General features: G+C 36.0%; 2 protein-coding genes across 2 annotated transcripts; one reads left to right on the top strand and one right to left on the bottom strand.

Annotated features, from left to right (window-relative positions):
- Nucleotides 1-95: 95 nt before the first annotated feature.
- Nucleotides 96-13,370, top strand: LOC128027515 (EH domain-containing protein 1-like). The gene is made up of 6 exons (XM_052615198.1): nucleotides 96-236; nucleotides 768-1,929; nucleotides 4,409-4,506; nucleotides 10,889-11,301; nucleotides 11,908-12,072; nucleotides 12,185-13,370. Exons 2-6 carry the CDS (start codon nucleotides 1,532-1,534, stop codon nucleotides 12,710-12,712), a joined length of 1,602 nt encoding a protein of 533 aa, XP_052471158.1. The 5' UTR covers nucleotides 96-236; nucleotides 768-1,531; the 3' UTR covers nucleotides 12,713-13,370.
- A 693-nt stretch (nucleotides 13,371-14,063) lies between these two features.
- On the bottom strand, nucleotides 14,064-16,908 carry LOC128027517 (microtubule-associated proteins 1A/1B light chain 3C-like). Its single transcript, XM_052615207.1, has 4 exons — nucleotides 16,324-16,908; nucleotides 15,968-16,023; nucleotides 15,780-15,886; nucleotides 14,064-15,511 (listed from the first exon to the last, which is right to left on the bottom strand). Exons 1-4 carry the CDS (start codon nucleotides 16,379-16,381, stop codon nucleotides 15,352-15,354), a joined length of 381 nt encoding a protein of 126 aa, XP_052471167.1. The 5' UTR covers nucleotides 16,382-16,908; the 3' UTR covers nucleotides 14,064-15,351.
- Between the last annotated feature and the right edge of the window lie 1,620 nt (nucleotides 16,909-18,528).

Raw genomic sequence — 18,528 nt, 5'->3', positions numbered from 1 at the left:
CAGTGCAGTATGGGATGGGCCTCATAGCTTGTTACTTATTGGATGAATGTATAATAATTAATCTGCAAGCACTCTTACTCTGGGGCATTCTTCTACTGAATGACAAGAGATCACACATGCTACGCTTTACACTGTTTGCTTTTTCACCCTTTTCCAGTCATGCGTGTGCTTTATTGGATCATCATGCTGCTTCAACCCTAGTTTCTTTCTGCATTTTGATACAGAGGAGAACAAAGGTGAGTTATTTATTTATTTATTTTTACAGTTATTATAAGTATTTTATTTAGTATTTATGGGACTTTGGAAAGTGTACATAGTATACAGGCTACTTAATGCAGTTTAGTTTTTGGGAAGAATTTGGATAACCAGATGACTCTGAATGAACATCTCTAAATACTTAGTAGGCTAGTCGACAAAGAATATGTTTTAATGTTTATTGTATTAAACAAAGTAAGGACACACAGGGAAGATTTCATTAAAATAAGTTTACTTTATCATGACTTTGACTTTATAACTTTCAATAGTCAAGGTGTAATTTGGGTAAAGTTCAATATGTCAAAGTCCTTGACTTTTTATAAGGAAGAGATGAGCTAATGAAGGGTTGAACAGTGCAAATAAATAGCAGTACTAACATCAGATTCAAAACCTGCAGAGTTTCTCTGTCCTTTCAAATCAAACGACTATTTGTAGCTGTGACAAGCAGGGTGTTGTTTTATTGGTTATGTTATTTTTTTTTCTTCTAAGCATGGATCTCTTATCTTTAACAGGATAAAATTGGTTGGACATTGGACAAGCATAAGAAGTGTTAAGGGCTGCTCTTGGTGCTCACTGGGTGTAACAGCCACTCCATGTGGAAATGTATTGAAGTGCCAGTGGAGGAGCTGTTACCTTCAGAGAGCCACATGTACCGGAAGCCGGAAGTGCTGTGCCTACGCTCTCTAAAGGATCGGATGCCTTTTTGCCCTGCTGTGTATTATAATGTACCTGAAAATATAATGTATAATGTATTATAATGTATCTGATATATCTAAAGTGAACTATGTTTTACCTTGAAAAATGTAAATACATTTAAATTAAATACATTTAGAAATAAGAGCCACGTAGCCACAGCGTTTCGGTGTTTAATGGTTTTGTCTTTATCTTCCATATTTCATTTCAATATTTTATAATGTATGGTCCAATGCTACCTCTGTCATATTAATGCTTTTGTTTGCAACGTGGCTTTTATTATGAAGTATGAGGTTTCCGCATGCAAACCGCAAAGTAAAGTTGAGATCCGATTAGAATAGAATTCATCTAAACGACGCACAGTCACAGGGGAGTGTTGCAACTGTCTCTGACTGCATTACAGCTTCAGGGGGTTTGTCAGAAGGAAGTAGTACTGCGTCAGGTCTCGTAGAGGTGCTGCTGTAACGCACACAGGGGTGGGACAGGCAAACTTTCGACGGGAGGTTGTTGTCTGGGTTTGTGGCGCACATTTGAAAGCAGAAGTCGAATCCTTTCGAATTAGAATCGCCGTTTATCGACCATCATGTTCAGTTGGTCTAATAGAGAAGGGAAGAAAGACCCAGAACTTTTCCAAAACGTGTCGGAGGGACTGAAGCGCCTCTACCGCACCAAACTATTCCCTTTGGAGGACACCTATCACTTCCACGACTTCCATTCACCGGCTTTAGAAGATGCCGACTTTGACAACAAGCCCATGGTGCTGCTGGTGGGACAGTACTCGACCGGGAAGACCACCTTCATTAGGCACTTGATGGAGCAGGATTTCCCCGGGATGAGGATAGGCCCCGAGCCCACGACCGACTCCTTCATCGCGGTTATGCACGGCGAACAGGAGGGCATGATACCTGGCAATGCGCTGGTCGTGGACCCGAAAAAGCCTTTCAGAAAACTCAACGCCTTTGGAAACGCTTTCCTCAATAGGTAATACGCCCATTTATCAACATAAAGGGTCCATTGATAAAAAGCTCATTTATGTGACTTTATAGGGAGTGTCAGGTGTGGTTTGGCTCAAACTCTCTTTGTGAAGCAGGAAATCACGCTCAAGTACGTGTCACTTCATTGACCTTTAGAAAAGTGCATTTGCGGACTCCAGCATCTCAGTTATTTTGACCTCTGGCAAAGGTTTGACTAATGGGCCATTGATAAATTGAGTTGACCTAGTTTAAAACACTAGTGCCAAATTTTTGACTTTTTTGCATTTGTTGATTACTAAAGCAAAACAAACTTTCATAGATTTTCTACAAATATCTTGACTCTAAAAAAAAAAGTCAAATAGTGTAACTATAAAGCAAAACAACTATGTTTATATATAATTTCTTTGTGTTGCTCTATTGGAGCTTAACAAAAACTTGCCTTTAAAATAGCTGATATTTTCAGACACAATTTGTTTATAACATATAATACTGTATTATACTATTTTTTTTTTTTTAAATTAACCTTGAAATAGTTATGAGGGTCTAAATTTGTTCTCTGTTTTATGGTTTTCCTGTCACGTGGCAACAGATCTTTTTTTTTTTTGCATGTTGGTTGTCACTGACTTTGGTAAACTGAATTGTGGTGAATAAAATAACAATAATAATCTATTAAATAATAATATAATAATTTTTTTTAAAGAAAAAATATTTTATATAAAAATGTTCATCAAAAGAAATCCTTTTTACATTAATTGCATTTTTATGTCTTTTTTGTAACTTAGACAAAGGGAACTGTAAAGTACCTATTTGTTTTTAATTATGACCTCACAATTACTCAGTCATTGTTCAGTTTCTGGAAAGTTGTGTGTCAGTTTCCGAGTGTCTTGGATTGAGTCATCATGGCATATGCTGAGAACAGGTGTCACACAGGCCATGTTCTTCAACTGGAGTTTGCCTTGAGCTGTTATTCTGTTTGTCTTAAATAACGTACCTACCATCACATAGTTACAGTACATGAGACAACACCTAACCTGGACCTTCAGCGCACGTGCAAGACATGTGTGATGTTATGTGATGGCAGTCTGAACAACTTCTACATTCCCCGTAAAATAACTGGAGCAGATTTCTGGGTGGTGTCCGATGTTGAGGCTCACTCGAGTGGATTGAAGCAGGCTGGGATTACAAGCACTCTGCCATATGCTTGTTTAAAAAAAAGTTCAAGGCTGATGCAGTAGAATTGAGTATTTGGTCTCAACCAGAGAACCATAAAACCCACAAAATGATAATAATGGGATTTCATTCTGAAGATATTTCCCTTTTTTCCACTCTTAGTGTTGGTCATGTGGTTATTTGTGGTCACTGTGATATTATGGATTATGAAAGCAGGATAAACTGGTTCCATTTTCAGACCTCTGAATATGTCAGAATGTGCATATGTACATTTTAGAAGTTCCTCTGTTTTGCATTAGAGGGAATTTGTTTAAATAGTGCAGACTATTCAGCACATTTTGTCATTTATTTATGAAAAGAATACTTAGTAACCTAATTTATCATTCCAGTTTATATTTATTATTTAATAATACTTTATGATAATTTATATTGCGTCTTCCAGGAACTTTTTTTTGCCCGGTGGAAAAGGGTTGGTAAGCTGTTACAGTGTTGCATGTACTGTTCTTTGTCTCCAAATCTAATTTCTTAAAGTTTGTTATTAGATTACACTCAAGCGTGTTATTAAACAGTCGGTACAGTGAGATGTAATCATGAAGCCTCCTTTGGTTTTTGTCAGTTTTCTTTAAAATATTATTAGCCAGTTTTTCAGTCCCTTGTCATGGCCTGCAATAAAAATTTGCCTTTAAAAAAGCTCTCTATTGGAGATAATTTATATATATATTTTAGTTAGTCAGTTAGTTATACCTATGTCCTAATCCTGTGTGTCTTGTTGATGTCTTTGGTGAAACAGCTTGACTGGTTTCTGTGCTTCATTAAGAGAGTTCTAGCTGTAAGCTTCAGTCTTGTGACACAGATTCACTTATGGTTGTTAGCAGGCGCTTGGGCTGTGCTGTAGGCTGACAGGAAGAAAGGCCGTTAATCACTGTAAACAGTCCACATCTCTGTATAAGCGAAGTTCATTTCTTGTTATTACAGAATTAGACTGATATTCTTGAGATTTGAACTTAATTCCCAATCTCATGCTGACTGAAACATTTATGTTGTTGCACGGGAAAAGAAAAAAATTGAATAAGAAATAAAAAAAGAATAAAATTGTGGATTTTTGTTAAATTGTTAAATAATTTTGTCAGATATTTTTACTTTTGCCCTCTATAGTATTTTAAGACAATGAAAAGAAAGAGGAGGAAGAGAGTGGTGTAATATTTTGACTTAAAATCTCACCAAACCTGATACAGTCTCTTGTACACTTACTTTCCTTGTATGACAATCTCTCTCTCTCTCTCTCTCTCTTTCTCTCTCTCTCTCTCTCCTCGCAGGTTTATGTGTGCTCAATTAAACAACCCCGTTTTGGAGAGCATCAGTATCATCGATACTCCAGGGATCTTGTCAGGGGAAAAACAAAGGATCAGCAGAGGTCAGCAGACTTTTGGCATATCATTTATTTGTAATAATTATAATCATAACATTATTCTATTTGATAAGATTTTAAATGAAAATCATTAAATTAAAATGCATGATATAATATAAAATTCTATGCAAAAATTCTTATACACCCTCATATCCATCATTTTGAGATTTACTTTATTTGTATCCTGACATTTTTTTAATTGATTGTTCATTTCTACACAGAATACTCTGCCTTTTCATCATTAATGTATTTTAGTACTCTTCTTTGTAAATTTCCTTAACATAATTAATTATAGGACTAATTATAGGACTGTAAATATGAATTATGAAGATTGTAGTATAAATCCAAAAAAAAAATGTAATTAAAATTTGAAGGACTTTCTTCCCTCTACCCCTTCACATAAATGCTCAAAACAGGGATAGGGGAAAAGAAGGGGTAAGGGGTATAAATCGGATTGGGCCATAGTTTATACTGTGTACTTTCTGTAGAAAATTATTAGTCAGTATGTTTTAGTGAAATACTTAAAGGCGCAATATGTAATTTTTATGCTTTAAAAATAGCAGAAATCACTATATCTATGTTATATATATTTTTTAGTTGTGTACTTACATCATCCCGACAGTTTCCATGAACTTTCAAATCCGGAGAAAATTATAGTTTAATTAGAAAACACGGCACGTTTCTTTATTTCCGTTTTGTCGCCCGTCTATGGCGTCATATAAACTTTGACCCCTCTAGTTTATCTAACTTCCTGCAGAACCACCAAATACAAAGGTGAACAGAAACAAAGATGAGACGAAGAAGAAAAAGTAGTAGCCTTGATTGAGACTATTATATTTTATATTTATATTCGTATTTAAACCTCAATCAATAACTTAGTTATGGATCATGATTATGCTTTGCCTGCAAACGTGCGGGTGAAATAAATGACCCGAGATGGTTTTGGGACAAGAGAAGCTACAAGACACGGGTAAATATTGGAGTTGCATTTCCAAGATAGAGAGAGCTTCGTGACAAGCTGAAACTACAGTGAGATGCCGAACTCGCTTGCATTCTGATAAACAGGTTTGCATCCATTCAGCTAACTGTATCTATCCGTATATTTTGTGAAACGATGATGTCTTGTGTATAACGCAGACGGACTAGCTCTCATGTAAATCTACATTTGTTCTATATCTAGCTGAATAAAGTAGCTTCAAATGCAGTTCTCTAACTTGTTCGATATCATAGTATAACGTAAATATAATTATTAACGAAAGGCGGCCGTGTTTTTTAACATATATTACTACTAGCTAGATGGAATATTGATTTGATAGGGGTCTCATAATTCATATAGACGGTTTCATCGGGCGCACGCGCCTGGACCTAAGTTAACCTCCGGTGTCCTGGTCTGTGTTGTGTAACGTTATATCGGTCTGGCTGCGGTGCCATCTACAAACGCAGTTGCTGTGGGATGTGTTTCCCATATATTTATTTATTTTTGGAGACTCACCACAATTTTAAAACTGATTTTTTTTTTCAAAAAGGCTTCATCGAGTAACGTTAAGTACTGCACATTTAATAATAATAATTCCTTAAATTTATATGTTTAAATATCAAAGTGAGGCACAGGTGTTTTTATATGGCTGTATTTCTGAAGGAAGACCTGCATGTTATATGCCTGATAGCAGCGTATGAGCGTAGCTCTGCTTTGTTTACAGCTATTACTGGGGAAACCTCTATTTCTCTCACTTTATGTCTATGCTTTAAAACATCTACTGTTGGCAAATAATGAATTTGCATTTTCATTAAGTCCGCCTGATCCACGCAGCAAACATTTTGTTTGTTATCAAAAAATATCTACTCTAGAGGGACTTGGCTGTTGTTATCGATTCTATTTGGAAGTCTACCGGAAGTTAAGTTAGGTCCACAAAAGCGCTCATGCGCAGTAACGTTTGTTTATGTTGTTGCCGTTGAAACCGTCTATATCTCTCCTTTCGAAAAGACGTGATTGTCAAAATACTAAGTTAGAATGAGTGAGGAATGATAGGGAGCGACAGAGCGCGTGTTCCAATGAACAACAACTCCCATGAGCCTTACGCTCTTTCCCAATGTCATCAAAGTACGTCTTATGTTATTATTTTGATTGAGTGACCCCTGGTGGCCAAAAATTCCATACTGCGCGTTTAAGTTCATTCCATGCAAATCTTTGGAGTCTGACTGTTTTTTTGTGTGAACTCTTTATTTGTTTCTTTGCAATGAAAATCAAGTACAACAAGTCTTAAGTGGATGTGTTATAATACAGAAAATATCTGAATATCCTTTCTCCACTAATATGAGTCATTTATGCTGTACTTCATAAAATGAAGATGTAACAGAAATAAAACAGGATACCAGAGCAGCTCAGCCAAGTTTGTTCACTGTGCATAAATCCCCAATCTAAAAGCAATCAAATATCTGGCCTAATGTTTAATAAGAGATACAACTACTGTGCCAAAATAATCCTGACCACATTGTTCCCGGTTCCCTCTTTTAAAACCACTGAAAAGATTTTTGTGGGTGGAGAAGTTTAATCATTATACAACTCAGGTTTTACATGTGTTTCGTTGAGTTGCCCAATAATCCACAATAGGGGTGAGAGATATGAGCAAAATCTTATTTCATGAGATGAGAAATCTTGATATATTTTATTTTTATTAAATTTAAGAAAAAGGAGCAAATTACAAACGAAATAGAACAAATAAATATGAAAAAACTTTTAATTTATTCAGCTACAGTAGGCTAGGTTTATTTTGTGCACATAACATAATGACAGACAGCAGCAGGTAAATTAGACCTACAGCTCAGATCCAATATACTGATACACATCTGAACAACCAAATGTTTATGTTTGTTTAACACATAACCAGTGTTTGGCTCATTAATCACATTTTTTTTTTATTACTTTTTACTATTTACTTGTTACTAGTTACTCAAAAGTAATATTATTTACACTACTACACCACTAACAATATGTTTCGATATCATAGTATAACGTAAATATAATTATTAACGAAAAGGCGGCCGTGTTTTTTAACATATATTACTACTAGCTAGATGGAATATTGATTTGATAGGGGTCTCATAATTCATATAGACGGTTTCATCGGGCGCACGCGCCTGGACCTAAGTTAACCTCCGGTGTCCTCTTATAAAATCTTATAAGTAATTCGTTACAATAATAGTTACTGCAAAAAGTAATATTATTAGAGTAACTTTTAACTAGTTAATGCCCAACACTGCTCATAACTGTGTTAAGGAAATATTCACACAATGGGCTTCTTGAGATAATTGTGTGCGTATTTGACCATTCAAGCACAATAAAACACGAAAGAGATCTGTTTTCTCCATCACATGCTGTCTGAGAGAGGGGCTTTGGCTGTGTGTCAGTCAGCAAGAGCAGTGGATCGAGTTCTAATCACTTAACTTTTCAATTAATCACTAAAACAAAAATAACGACTTTATTCAACAATTTTTCTCTCCAAATCAGCATAGCCCCATTTTGGCAAATCTGAACTGTACGCAGATGGCATACTATTATTATATATATTTTTTCATCTTGTACAAAGTGGGGCGCTAGTGGGGTGAAAGGTGGTGTTTATTATAGGGGCCCACGGCTGATCTCATCCGACCGGCTGAGGATAGTTGACGGGCAATGAAAACTTATCACTTGTACTTGTTTTTAAGCCTTGCCAATTTAAACATACAAAAGAGTTTAAAGCATGCAAACACATGATGTTGAACTTGAAAAACTCAACTGAATATTTACTCAAGGTGTTCAGTGAGCACGAAGGGAGCTGCGTCTCACTGACTGAACTGAGCTCTCCTTAGCATCCTCCTGCACCTGAACGAACAAAGACAAATCACAGTTTAAACATGCAAACAGATAAAGACGTTGAAGAGCCCAATTCAGCACAGGGCACAAAGTGAAAGAAAACAGTGGAACAGAATTAATCCACAGTCAAAACCACAAATTAATCAGACACCAGATATAATTTGTTATATTTATTTTGCTAGTGGGTGCAGGACATTAATTTATGTAAGTGAGTATAGCTAAAAAAAGTAAACTGTGACATATTATACCCAAAAGTTCTTCGTACAGTGGACCACCAGTTAAATGTATAAACAATTTAGGACCAAAAAATATTCAGACACTTTGACCTGGCGATGTTTTGCTTAAGTGTTCTTTAATTGCTAATGCAACCTTTTTACACTACAGACTGAACAAAATTAAGCATTGCTTGGTAATTAGTCAACAACTATTGAATAAATATTGTCATATAGTTGTCAGAATTTTTGGTTGATTGTAGTCCATTACATACATTTCTATCAAAGAAATCTGACATTATCAAGATTATTTGTTCTGACAGTTTATATGAGTTTTTTTTGTCATATTTTATTACCATTTTCTAAACTATAGCAAGTAAACTGTGATAATTTGAAAATGTTGAAGGTGTCTGAATAAACTTTGGTATGACTGTATATTTTATTTTTACAGTGAAGACTATGCAGTGCTATTTAAGATTTTATTATTTGGGTTCTGTACCTGGACACCTACAAACTTGTGTAATAGCACAAATAAAGAAATAGAATAGAACATACAAATTAAACAATTTCATACACGGGGCCCACTAGTACAACCTGCTCTGGTGCCCCGCTAACCCCAGCTACAGCCCTGACTATCTTAAAATATGCTTGAACTCCATTCTACTTCTCAACAGGAAGAAGTAGAAGGAAATGCTGAGTTGGCCCGCATGTCAACTCACTGCAGACTTCAACTGTAGATACAGATCACAAAGACACAACTGTTAAGAAACAGAAATGTGGCATTGTTACAGAATATGTCTCAAGATGTCATGTGATGCTTTTGTCCCTTCCGGGGACCATTGTGCCAGTAACCAGATACTGAGATCAAGGTGCCCTGCTTACCAAAGACACACAGCAGTCATGCTACAGACCCTGAGGCTTCCTCACCACTCGTCCCAGCAGAGACACAGCAGACGGTCTCGCAGCTGTGGCTATATGGGATTAAGCATGAAAGGCTATTTGAGCATTTCTGTCTGACTGCAGCTCAAACGGTCTTTGTGCTCCATGTGTTGCTCCGGGCTGCTGTTATGATGTCATTGTGCCACTTGCATCTACTATTGCCACAGGAGTTCATCCATGTGGGAAGGTGTGTTTACGGCGAATTGCTGGAAATATTGCCATCAGCTGACATCTAGTTTAAAATGTGGAACTAAAAGTTCGTGTGTGGTACAAGGTCATGGGAGATTTTTCTCAGAAAATGTAAGCAGTTTTCCCAGAAGCATCTACAGACCGCTACAGTTATTATTATTATTTTTTTTTTATTGATTGTTGATGATTTTCAGTTTATCTCTCTGAATTTCATAAATGTTTTCCTTGGTCAGGCGTATCATTTCTGTTCAAACGAAGGGGTTGTGTAGATTTTCAATGCAACTTTAAAAAATAATTTTTATTTTTGTAAATGTTTATTAATTTAAAATGTTAGAACTACATCAAAAACATAAAATAATTAAAAATGAATATAAACATTAATTATTGATTGTGTTAATTTATAATTAGATTTATTTATGTAAGCCTCATGTTTGTAGTTTACCCATAAATGTCTTCCTGGGCAATTTCAATGCAGCTTTCAAAAACAACAATTTATGTTACAATCATTGTAGGTTAAAATAGTGTTTGTCTTCTTTTTCTTTGGAACATTTTTATTAATTTTAAGTATTAGAATTAAATATAATAGTTTAGAATAAATATAATCATTTAATTGATTTTAATTTTCTTGATTAAAATTTAAAAAATCCAGTGTTTTTATACAGTTTTATACAGTTGTATTTTTATACTTCTGATGGTCTTATTGCTGATTTTGGTTAATAGTTTCTTTTGATCCAAATCTTTGGAGTTTACACTCAAGTTGTTGTTATTGGTTGTTTTTTCTTTCTGTTTATAGTTATTCATAGATGTCCAAAAAATACAATTTACATCATGATTTTGTAGGTTAAAGAATCACTCATTCTTTACTTAAAAATATCTTTTTTTCTTTGTTTATTATTACCTTGGCAGTACTGCCACAGGGTCTCTACTGAAAAGAAATGGGTGCACAATGATGATGGGTGCCTTTCAGTTTCTGTACACTGAGGATTTCACAATCAGCAGATCTCTTTCTCTCTGAATACATGGCTGTATAGTTCCTGTATACAGTTATGTGAATTCACTGAGATCAGATGATACTGTTACTAATCAAATCCATTATCCCTAACCTCCTTTTCAAATAATAAAGCATCTTGCATCAGCTTTGATTTAGGGCCTAATATAATCTAATGCACGTCTTTCTAACTTCTCTCAAATGCAGGCTATGACTTTGCTGCAGTTCTTGAGTGGTTTGCAGAACGAGTGGACAGAATCATCTTGCTCTTCGACGCCCACAAGCTGGACATTTCTGACGAGTTCTCAGATGTGATCAAGGCCCTGAAAAACCATGAGGACAAGATGCGTGTGGTTCTGAACAAAGCCGACCAGATCAACACCCAGCAGCTGATGAGGGTGTATGGTGCCCTCATGTGGTCCCTGGGGAAGATCATCAACACCCCTGAGGTGGTCCGAGTGTATATCGGCTCATTTTGGGCTCAGCCACTTCTGATCGCAGATAACAGGAAGCTGTTTGAAGCAGAGGAGCAGGACCTCTTCCGGGATATTCAAAGTCTTCCCCAAAATGCAGCTCTGCGGAAACTCAATGATCTGATCAAAAGAGCACGACTCGCTAAGGTAAAACTGACATTTTTGCACATTTACACTAGCATTCAAAAACTTAGTATCAGTAAAATACAAGAATAAATGTTTTTATTCAGCAAGGATGCATTCAATTGATCAAAAATGATAGAAAAGGCATTTATAATATAATATTTTTTTAAGTGTATTTATTTATACTTAAAAATGTCACACTTTCCACAGAATGATTAAGCAGCACAAATGTTTTCAACATGGATAATAACAATGCATGTTCCTTGAGCACAGTCAGCATATTAGAATGAATTCTGAAGGATCATGTGACACTGAAGACTGGAGTGACTTATATTTAATTACTTGCATTTTAAAATATATCAAATGGGAAACATTTATTTAATTTTTCCCCCACTTGATTGTGAGGGTTGAAGTTCAGTGTGTTGGTTCATGAAAATGCCTTTTATCTGTATATTTGTGTGAACCTTAAACCTCAATAAGTGTGAACAAGTGAATAAGTGTGAAAACACTTCTTGTTTTCATTTTATGGAATAACCTAATACTTGTGAGAAGTGTAGTTCTGACACACTAAAATGATGAGACAAATGCAATTTGTATTTAGTTTAAGTGCATTGAATTCTTTCCTTTTAGGTACAAGCTTACATTATCAGTTCTCTGAAGAAAGAGATGCCAAGTGTTTTTGGCAAAGACTCAAAGAAGAAAGAGCTTATTAACAACTTGGGCACTATATATGAAAAGATTCAGAAAGAGCACAACATTTCACCAGGAGACTTTCCTAATTTAAAGAAAATGCAGGTATGAAGCTATGAATTTTTATCCAATGAATTAAAGTTTTATAAAGATATTTTCTTTAAAAAAAAAAACACAAAACAACTTTTTGTGTGTGTGTGTGTGTGTGTGTGTGCAGGAGTTGCTAGTTCTTCAGGACTTCAACAAATTTCCCGCCTTTAAACCAAAATTGCTAGAGGCAGTGGAGGACATGCTTGGTAAAGACATCGCTAAGCTCATGACGCTGGTCCGTAAGGAGGAGGCTGCCATGACCAACCAGTCAGTGAAGGGGGGTGCGTTTGAGGGAACCATGAATGGGCCATTTGGGCATGGATATGGAGAAGGTGCAGGTGAAGGCATTGATGAGCTGGAATGGATCGTGGGCCGTGATAAGCCATCCTATGATGAAATATTCTACACGCTCTCACCAATTAATGGGAAGGTATCTGGTGCCACAGCTAAGAAGGAGATGACGAAATCCAAGCTACCAAACACAGTGCTTGGAAAGATTTGGACTTTAGCAGATGTTGACAAAGATGGCTATCTGGATGATGAAGAGTTTGCGCTTGCGAATCATCTGATTAAGGTAAAGCTTGAGGGGCACGAGCTTCCGGCCAAACTGCCTGCTCATCTTGTGCCCCCTTCCAAACGGCAGGAGCAGAACTGAAGAGCCGGTGTGAGTTGGTTGGATTTCAGTGGCTCTCAGCTACATTCCAGAGTGCCCAAGCCACTCTTCCAGCTTGATTTGACCATTCAGTTGACTAACCAGTTTTCAGGAAATTGATCATCTTAATCAGAAATGCTTGGCTAAGAATGATAGGACTGAGAAGACAAACCAGGAACTCATTTGCCAGTGAGAGACTTTTTCTTTCTTCTGCTTAATGTTTTAAATGGCTAAGAAATGGAGAAACCACTATGAGCACAGAAAGAATTAAATTGATTGCCAAACTTCTATGGTACGGTTTAATGGGCATTTGATTGAGGTTGTAAAGCAGCAGGCAAAGATTGAAAGAGTCGAATTTTAAAAATGTGAAAATACTAAATATATGGTATATATAACTCCAAAATGATTGCTGTTGTTTTTTTTTTTGGCAAAACTTCTTTAACTTATTCTTTTCCCTTTTCCCTATTTTATATTTTCTTTTTTTTAATATACTTAATTTTTTTTCTTTTGATTTAATATCTCTAAACTATATATCAATATATGTATTCAGAAATTTTGAGTGTATCTTTACTTTCCTTTGGGATTTTGTGATCTGAAATGCTCACCTTCATTTGAATGCAACAATTACATACATCGAACCAATAAACGAGTTTATTTGTAAGCTGTGCTTCAAAGACTGCTTGAGTTTTCTGCATTTAGGAACATTTTACAAATTGCAGTGTGTAGTGAAACCTTTGGAAACAAACACCACCATTGACTTTTGTGAAAGATGTCATGTACATTTATCTGTCATCTGTTTTCATGAGTCCTGAGGGAAAACTATGTACTTGCATTGACAGAATTATTGAGTTTGAGCGGAAAATCTAAGGTCCTCTTGGAATGACAGTAATGCAATGACAGCATCATATTTCTCTCTTTTTATCAAGTTATGTTGAGGCATGTTGAGGTTTGAGGCAGAATCTTGTTTCCTTTGGCAGCTATTGGGACTTTATCAGTAATTTTTGGTTCTTATACAGATGGCTTACCATCTTAGTTTGGTGTAATGTAAACCCTCTTGCAACATTTTTTTTTTTTTTTGGCTGAAAGGAAAAAGGTCACCTATTGGTTCCACTTTGTTTACAATATTTAAGATGCATCTAAAGATGTCTCAAGTTTGGGGTCAGTAAAATTTCTTTGAAGAAAGTGACAGTGAAGACTTGCATTGTCACTACAAATATTTTAAGTAAACTGTGTTCTTAGAAACTTTAGTAGACAAAGACTCAGCAAATTATTTCTAAAGGGTGCTGTGACACTGGAGTAATGGCTGCTGAAATTTCAGTTTTGCCATCACAGGAATAAATGTAATTTGACAAACTTTTGAACAGTACTTAATTTAATATATATACATACTACTTTCTTTTGGCAGTGATATGTGCATTTTAATATCCCCGTATATTATAAGCATGCATTCTGCCCTATAACCTCAGTTCACCTCTGTTTGAACTTTCTCATTGGCATTTCTCAGTTAATGCATTCTGTTTTCACAACACACTTTGCAGGAAGGTGCAAATGTCTTAAGTGACAGTAAGAATGCAGATGTGAAGGGTTTAAAATTACCACCATCAACTCGTGCTTTATCCTAAATTAAAATGCCTTTGCTAGATAGGGATAAAGTAGAGCCTAGTTGCATTGTGAGAGACACTAACATGCAATTCTTATAATGCCATATAATTTGTTAGACCTGACCCGTTTAGCACCTCCTGCTTACTGACACAGTAACCTAAACCATTCTATTAGAGATGCTTGTTAATAACAAGCATGTGTAAAAGGGTGATGAAACATTAGAAGAGATGTGCGACTAAAAGCAATGACTCAGATTTCTAGCAGAGAATTGCTTCACTGCTCTGTGCATGTTTATGAGTATTAAAATGACCACTTACTGGCCATTTTGTTTATTTTAAGCTAACCAAATAAAAAAAGATAAGCAAATTAGATTCCTACCCCCTAGTGTATGTCACGACTCACCATGTTAATCTCAGTTCCCCGTTGAACAGAATAAACCACATTAACAGAATATATGGAATCAAATAAAACCAGACATTTAATTAAAAGAACTAAACTGATTCATTAACTGCATTTGAAGCGGAGTACAACATGACTCTTGCAGTCATTTACATTCCAGTAGGTGCTTAAATAGTTTTTTTTGTTTGTCCATCTCCTCTGTATTTGTTTTAGGAACAGATGCACAGTCACAGAAAGAATAAGGAAAGGAAACCAGCATCGAACAAACCCTGTCTCATTGTGACAGGACATCCCAGGTCCTTTCAGGGACAGGACTTTCTTTGTTGTGTTGGATCCTCATGACTGAGAGGCTTGAGAAGTAGTGCAAGTGACATCACTTTACGGTTCTTCATATTAGACAGCTCAGTTGTAACCTCTTTCAAAGATACTGATTATGCTTCAACATTAGCCTCAAAGAAACTTAAACTACTAAGAAATGAGGGCAGAAGAGTCCTCTCGGCCACGTGTTGGTGGTCTGTGTGGTTTTAGGTGTAATGCACATTGAGAGTCTTCATTTAGCAGCAATACATGATCTCAGAGAGGCATCAGTCTGGAGGTATGTAACTTGATCTATATGTAACGCTCATTTTTCAAAGGTCTTTTCATCCAAACATGTCCTGGGAAGCATAGGTTATGTAGAGGAAGCCATCAGGGTCTCTGAACTGTGAGTAAACTTCTCCCATGCTGGCTGACAAACAGGACACATTCTTTCCTGAGATCAGTAGGTACAGAGCTTGAGATGCCTCTAGTGCCATCTTACTTCTGAAAAAGAAAGAGCAAGACAGGAAATTAGCATTACTGAAAATAATGGCTTGAATGTTCCTGAAACTTCAGGCGGTGCCTCATAAATCTATCCTGTGATTGAAGCAACGTGCCACAGCAGCACAGGTCTGATTCACTGTTCATACAACACACATTCACATAGTCATGAAAACAAGTAATGACTCATTGTCTTTTGAGCTGCAAAATCTGACACATTCAGCTAAAAACAGCATCATATAATTTAGAAAGAGAGAGAGAGTCCACACACCTGATCAGACTGAGGAACTGCCCTAATGTCAGCTCATGCGGGACAAGAAATTTGGTTTTGTCCAGTAGGGGAAGCTTTTTCTCTCGAAGATATCGCTCCACAATTACCTAAATTACAAAACAAAATTTCAGTAGTGAAAAAAAGCTGTTGTTTAATTTTTTATTTCATATTTGAAAAAGGTATCTTACCGGTAATTTGTTGGGGAACTTAGACCGAATAGTGCAGACTTCATCTTTTCTTGTTGCTGCAATTGGAAGAACCAAAAAATTGAAAATTGCTTTACTTAAATATAAAAAAAAGTGTAGGAATCTAAATTTTTCAGAGATATTCTGAAATTATTATAACCACAAGAGCTATGTATGTATATATATATATATATATATATATATATATATATATATATATATATATATATATATATATATATATATATAGCATTTATTTTACTCTAAAAAATAAAATAGAATTAAACATTTCTCCAACAATCTAAATCAAGGGACAAAATAGATGAGTCAGTGAGTTTTATGTTGATGTCATGACATACCCAGGCACTTCCTTTGCTTGAAAGGCATCATCTCCATGGATTTCTCGTAGGGAGGCATTCTGACTGAAGTTTGTCGAGGCTGGAGACTTGTACGATGCTCAGGTACGAGGAAGCTGTGCTTGGGCTGACGAAGAACCCACGGGTGGAGGTCGTCTCAAATGCCTCGGGGCTCGGCCTTTATACGAGTGCGTGTGTGTGTGTGTGTGGGAGGAGGACAGTCTGAGGTGTGAAAAAACGAGAAGTACTTGCGCTAATTAAAGACCTAGCGATGATATTAGGATATTAACTGTTACATAAGCTCTTCAAAACCTTTTCAGAGCCTCTCCCGTCCTCGCGCTCGATCAATAATGAACGGTCGCTGTAAATGAGCAGAACAGACACTGGTCATTTGAAGTTCAACTCTGTTTTTTTAAAGAGTGCCATGACAGCTCAATTACGAATCATCCGTTCGTGTAACACTGCAGTGAACAACAGACGTGACAGACGTGAGAAAAGGCGTTCCCTAAACTCAACTAACGGGACAAACACAAGCGTGTGCTGCATATTCAAGAAGACCGTTTCTGCCGCAGGGTGTAGGACGTTTTGAAAGCATTCTTTGCACTGAAAAAGAGATTAAATCACAGAATTGTAGTCAAAAGTTAAAACAAGACTTTAAAACAAAACTATAACACAACTATATTCAGGAATCGTGTACAGACATCTAATGTAAAAGGTTACAAGAAAATAACATACAAATATTTTATTTTCCAAAGAGGAGGTAATGTGATTAAGTTTTGGACTGACACAAGGGTGAGTCGCTAAATAATGACAGAATGTGCATTTTTGGGTGAACTAACCCTAACCCAAACACAATGAAGTTAGTATGGTGTTATGGACTGCATGACCATAGTGAAACAGAACCCAAGCGCTTCAGGAACAAAAGCCAGTTTTTCACACAAGGCCCATCCACACCATAACCCCACTCTCAGTGAGGTCAAAGAGATGCGAAATAAACAGTGAACTTTATGTGCCTGATGGAAATTATATGAAATAATAACAAGGCCAAAATAGGGTCTGACATAGGCTAAATACAAGTTGCTAACTAAACTTTTTAAACATTTTACATCTCACTGGCTCACCAGGAGCGTATATATTTGTTGAATCACTGAGGGGTTAAAGTGTGTTCAAAGTGTTTAAACTTAACTATTTAAAAGTTAAACTGAGCTAAACCTTGACATTTCAAAACAGGTTAAAAAGTTAGGCTATTAATTTGAGATATAAAGGTGTTCACATCAGTGCAATGCATGAAAAATATATTATGTAAATTATTAAATTTTAAAAACAGAAATACATTTGGGAAAAGAGGATAAAAAACTGAAGTGGAAGAGAACTACCAGAGTTTGAGGTTTCACATTTAGTTTTATGCTTACAGCAGGAAGTTTGCTTATGAATAGTCAAAATAGTTTTATTTTAGGGGAAAAAAACTGATATGCAGAAATATTGTGCTATAGGCCAGTTTCATATATTTCGTTCAAACTTAAGAATACTCTTTCAGAGACAAATGAATCACAATAACTGTTTTATAAATAACAAATTGATTTTACATACATTATTGTATCTTGTTAAAACGGGTCTTATATTATCTATTTATTTTCATTTGATGTTTTCATTTGTGATTTGGTTTCAGTATAAACTAAACTCTATAGCTATCCAACATGGACTGACATATGGAACATCCAACTTATATTTGACTGTCTTCCTCCCCTTGTGTCAGAATGACAGGCGATTAAATGATTTCTGATGGAGATCTTGTTTGTTAGACAGCCAGATACTGTCACCTGCTGGTTAGAAGCAGTCTTTGTCGTTTGTGGCTGCAGTGGAAGTTCTCAACGCATAGCAGCCGATACATGAACCTGGTATTTGAAACCAACAAAACCAAGTGGATATGTGATCTTTTGGAAAAGTACAACAGGGTACAAAATACTACACGTCATTAAAGTAACAGCATACTCTTTTAAATCACAATGTGGTCATTATTCTTTCTTTATATGCGTATAGCTGAAAGTAATCCAATATTTATCTTAGTAGCGGTTCGTGAATGTTTTAGGTGAACGAATCATTCCATGAACTGACTCGATGCATGCCTCCGTGTTCGAAATAATTTTTCTAGTGAACGAATTCAAAGATTCAAATAGATTCGAGTCACTGGGATGAATAAATAAAATC

The sequence above is a fragment of the Carassius gibelio genome, chromosome A14 (genome assembly GCF_023724105.1).
Source record: "Carassius gibelio isolate Cgi1373 ecotype wild population from Czech Republic chromosome A14, carGib1.2-hapl.c, whole genome shotgun sequence".
NCBI classification, from domain to species: domain Eukaryota; kingdom Metazoa; phylum Chordata; class Actinopteri; order Cypriniformes; family Cyprinidae; genus Carassius; species Carassius gibelio.
Note: the sequence above shows the minus strand (reverse complement) of the source record. Positions and strands in the feature narration are given on the sequence as shown.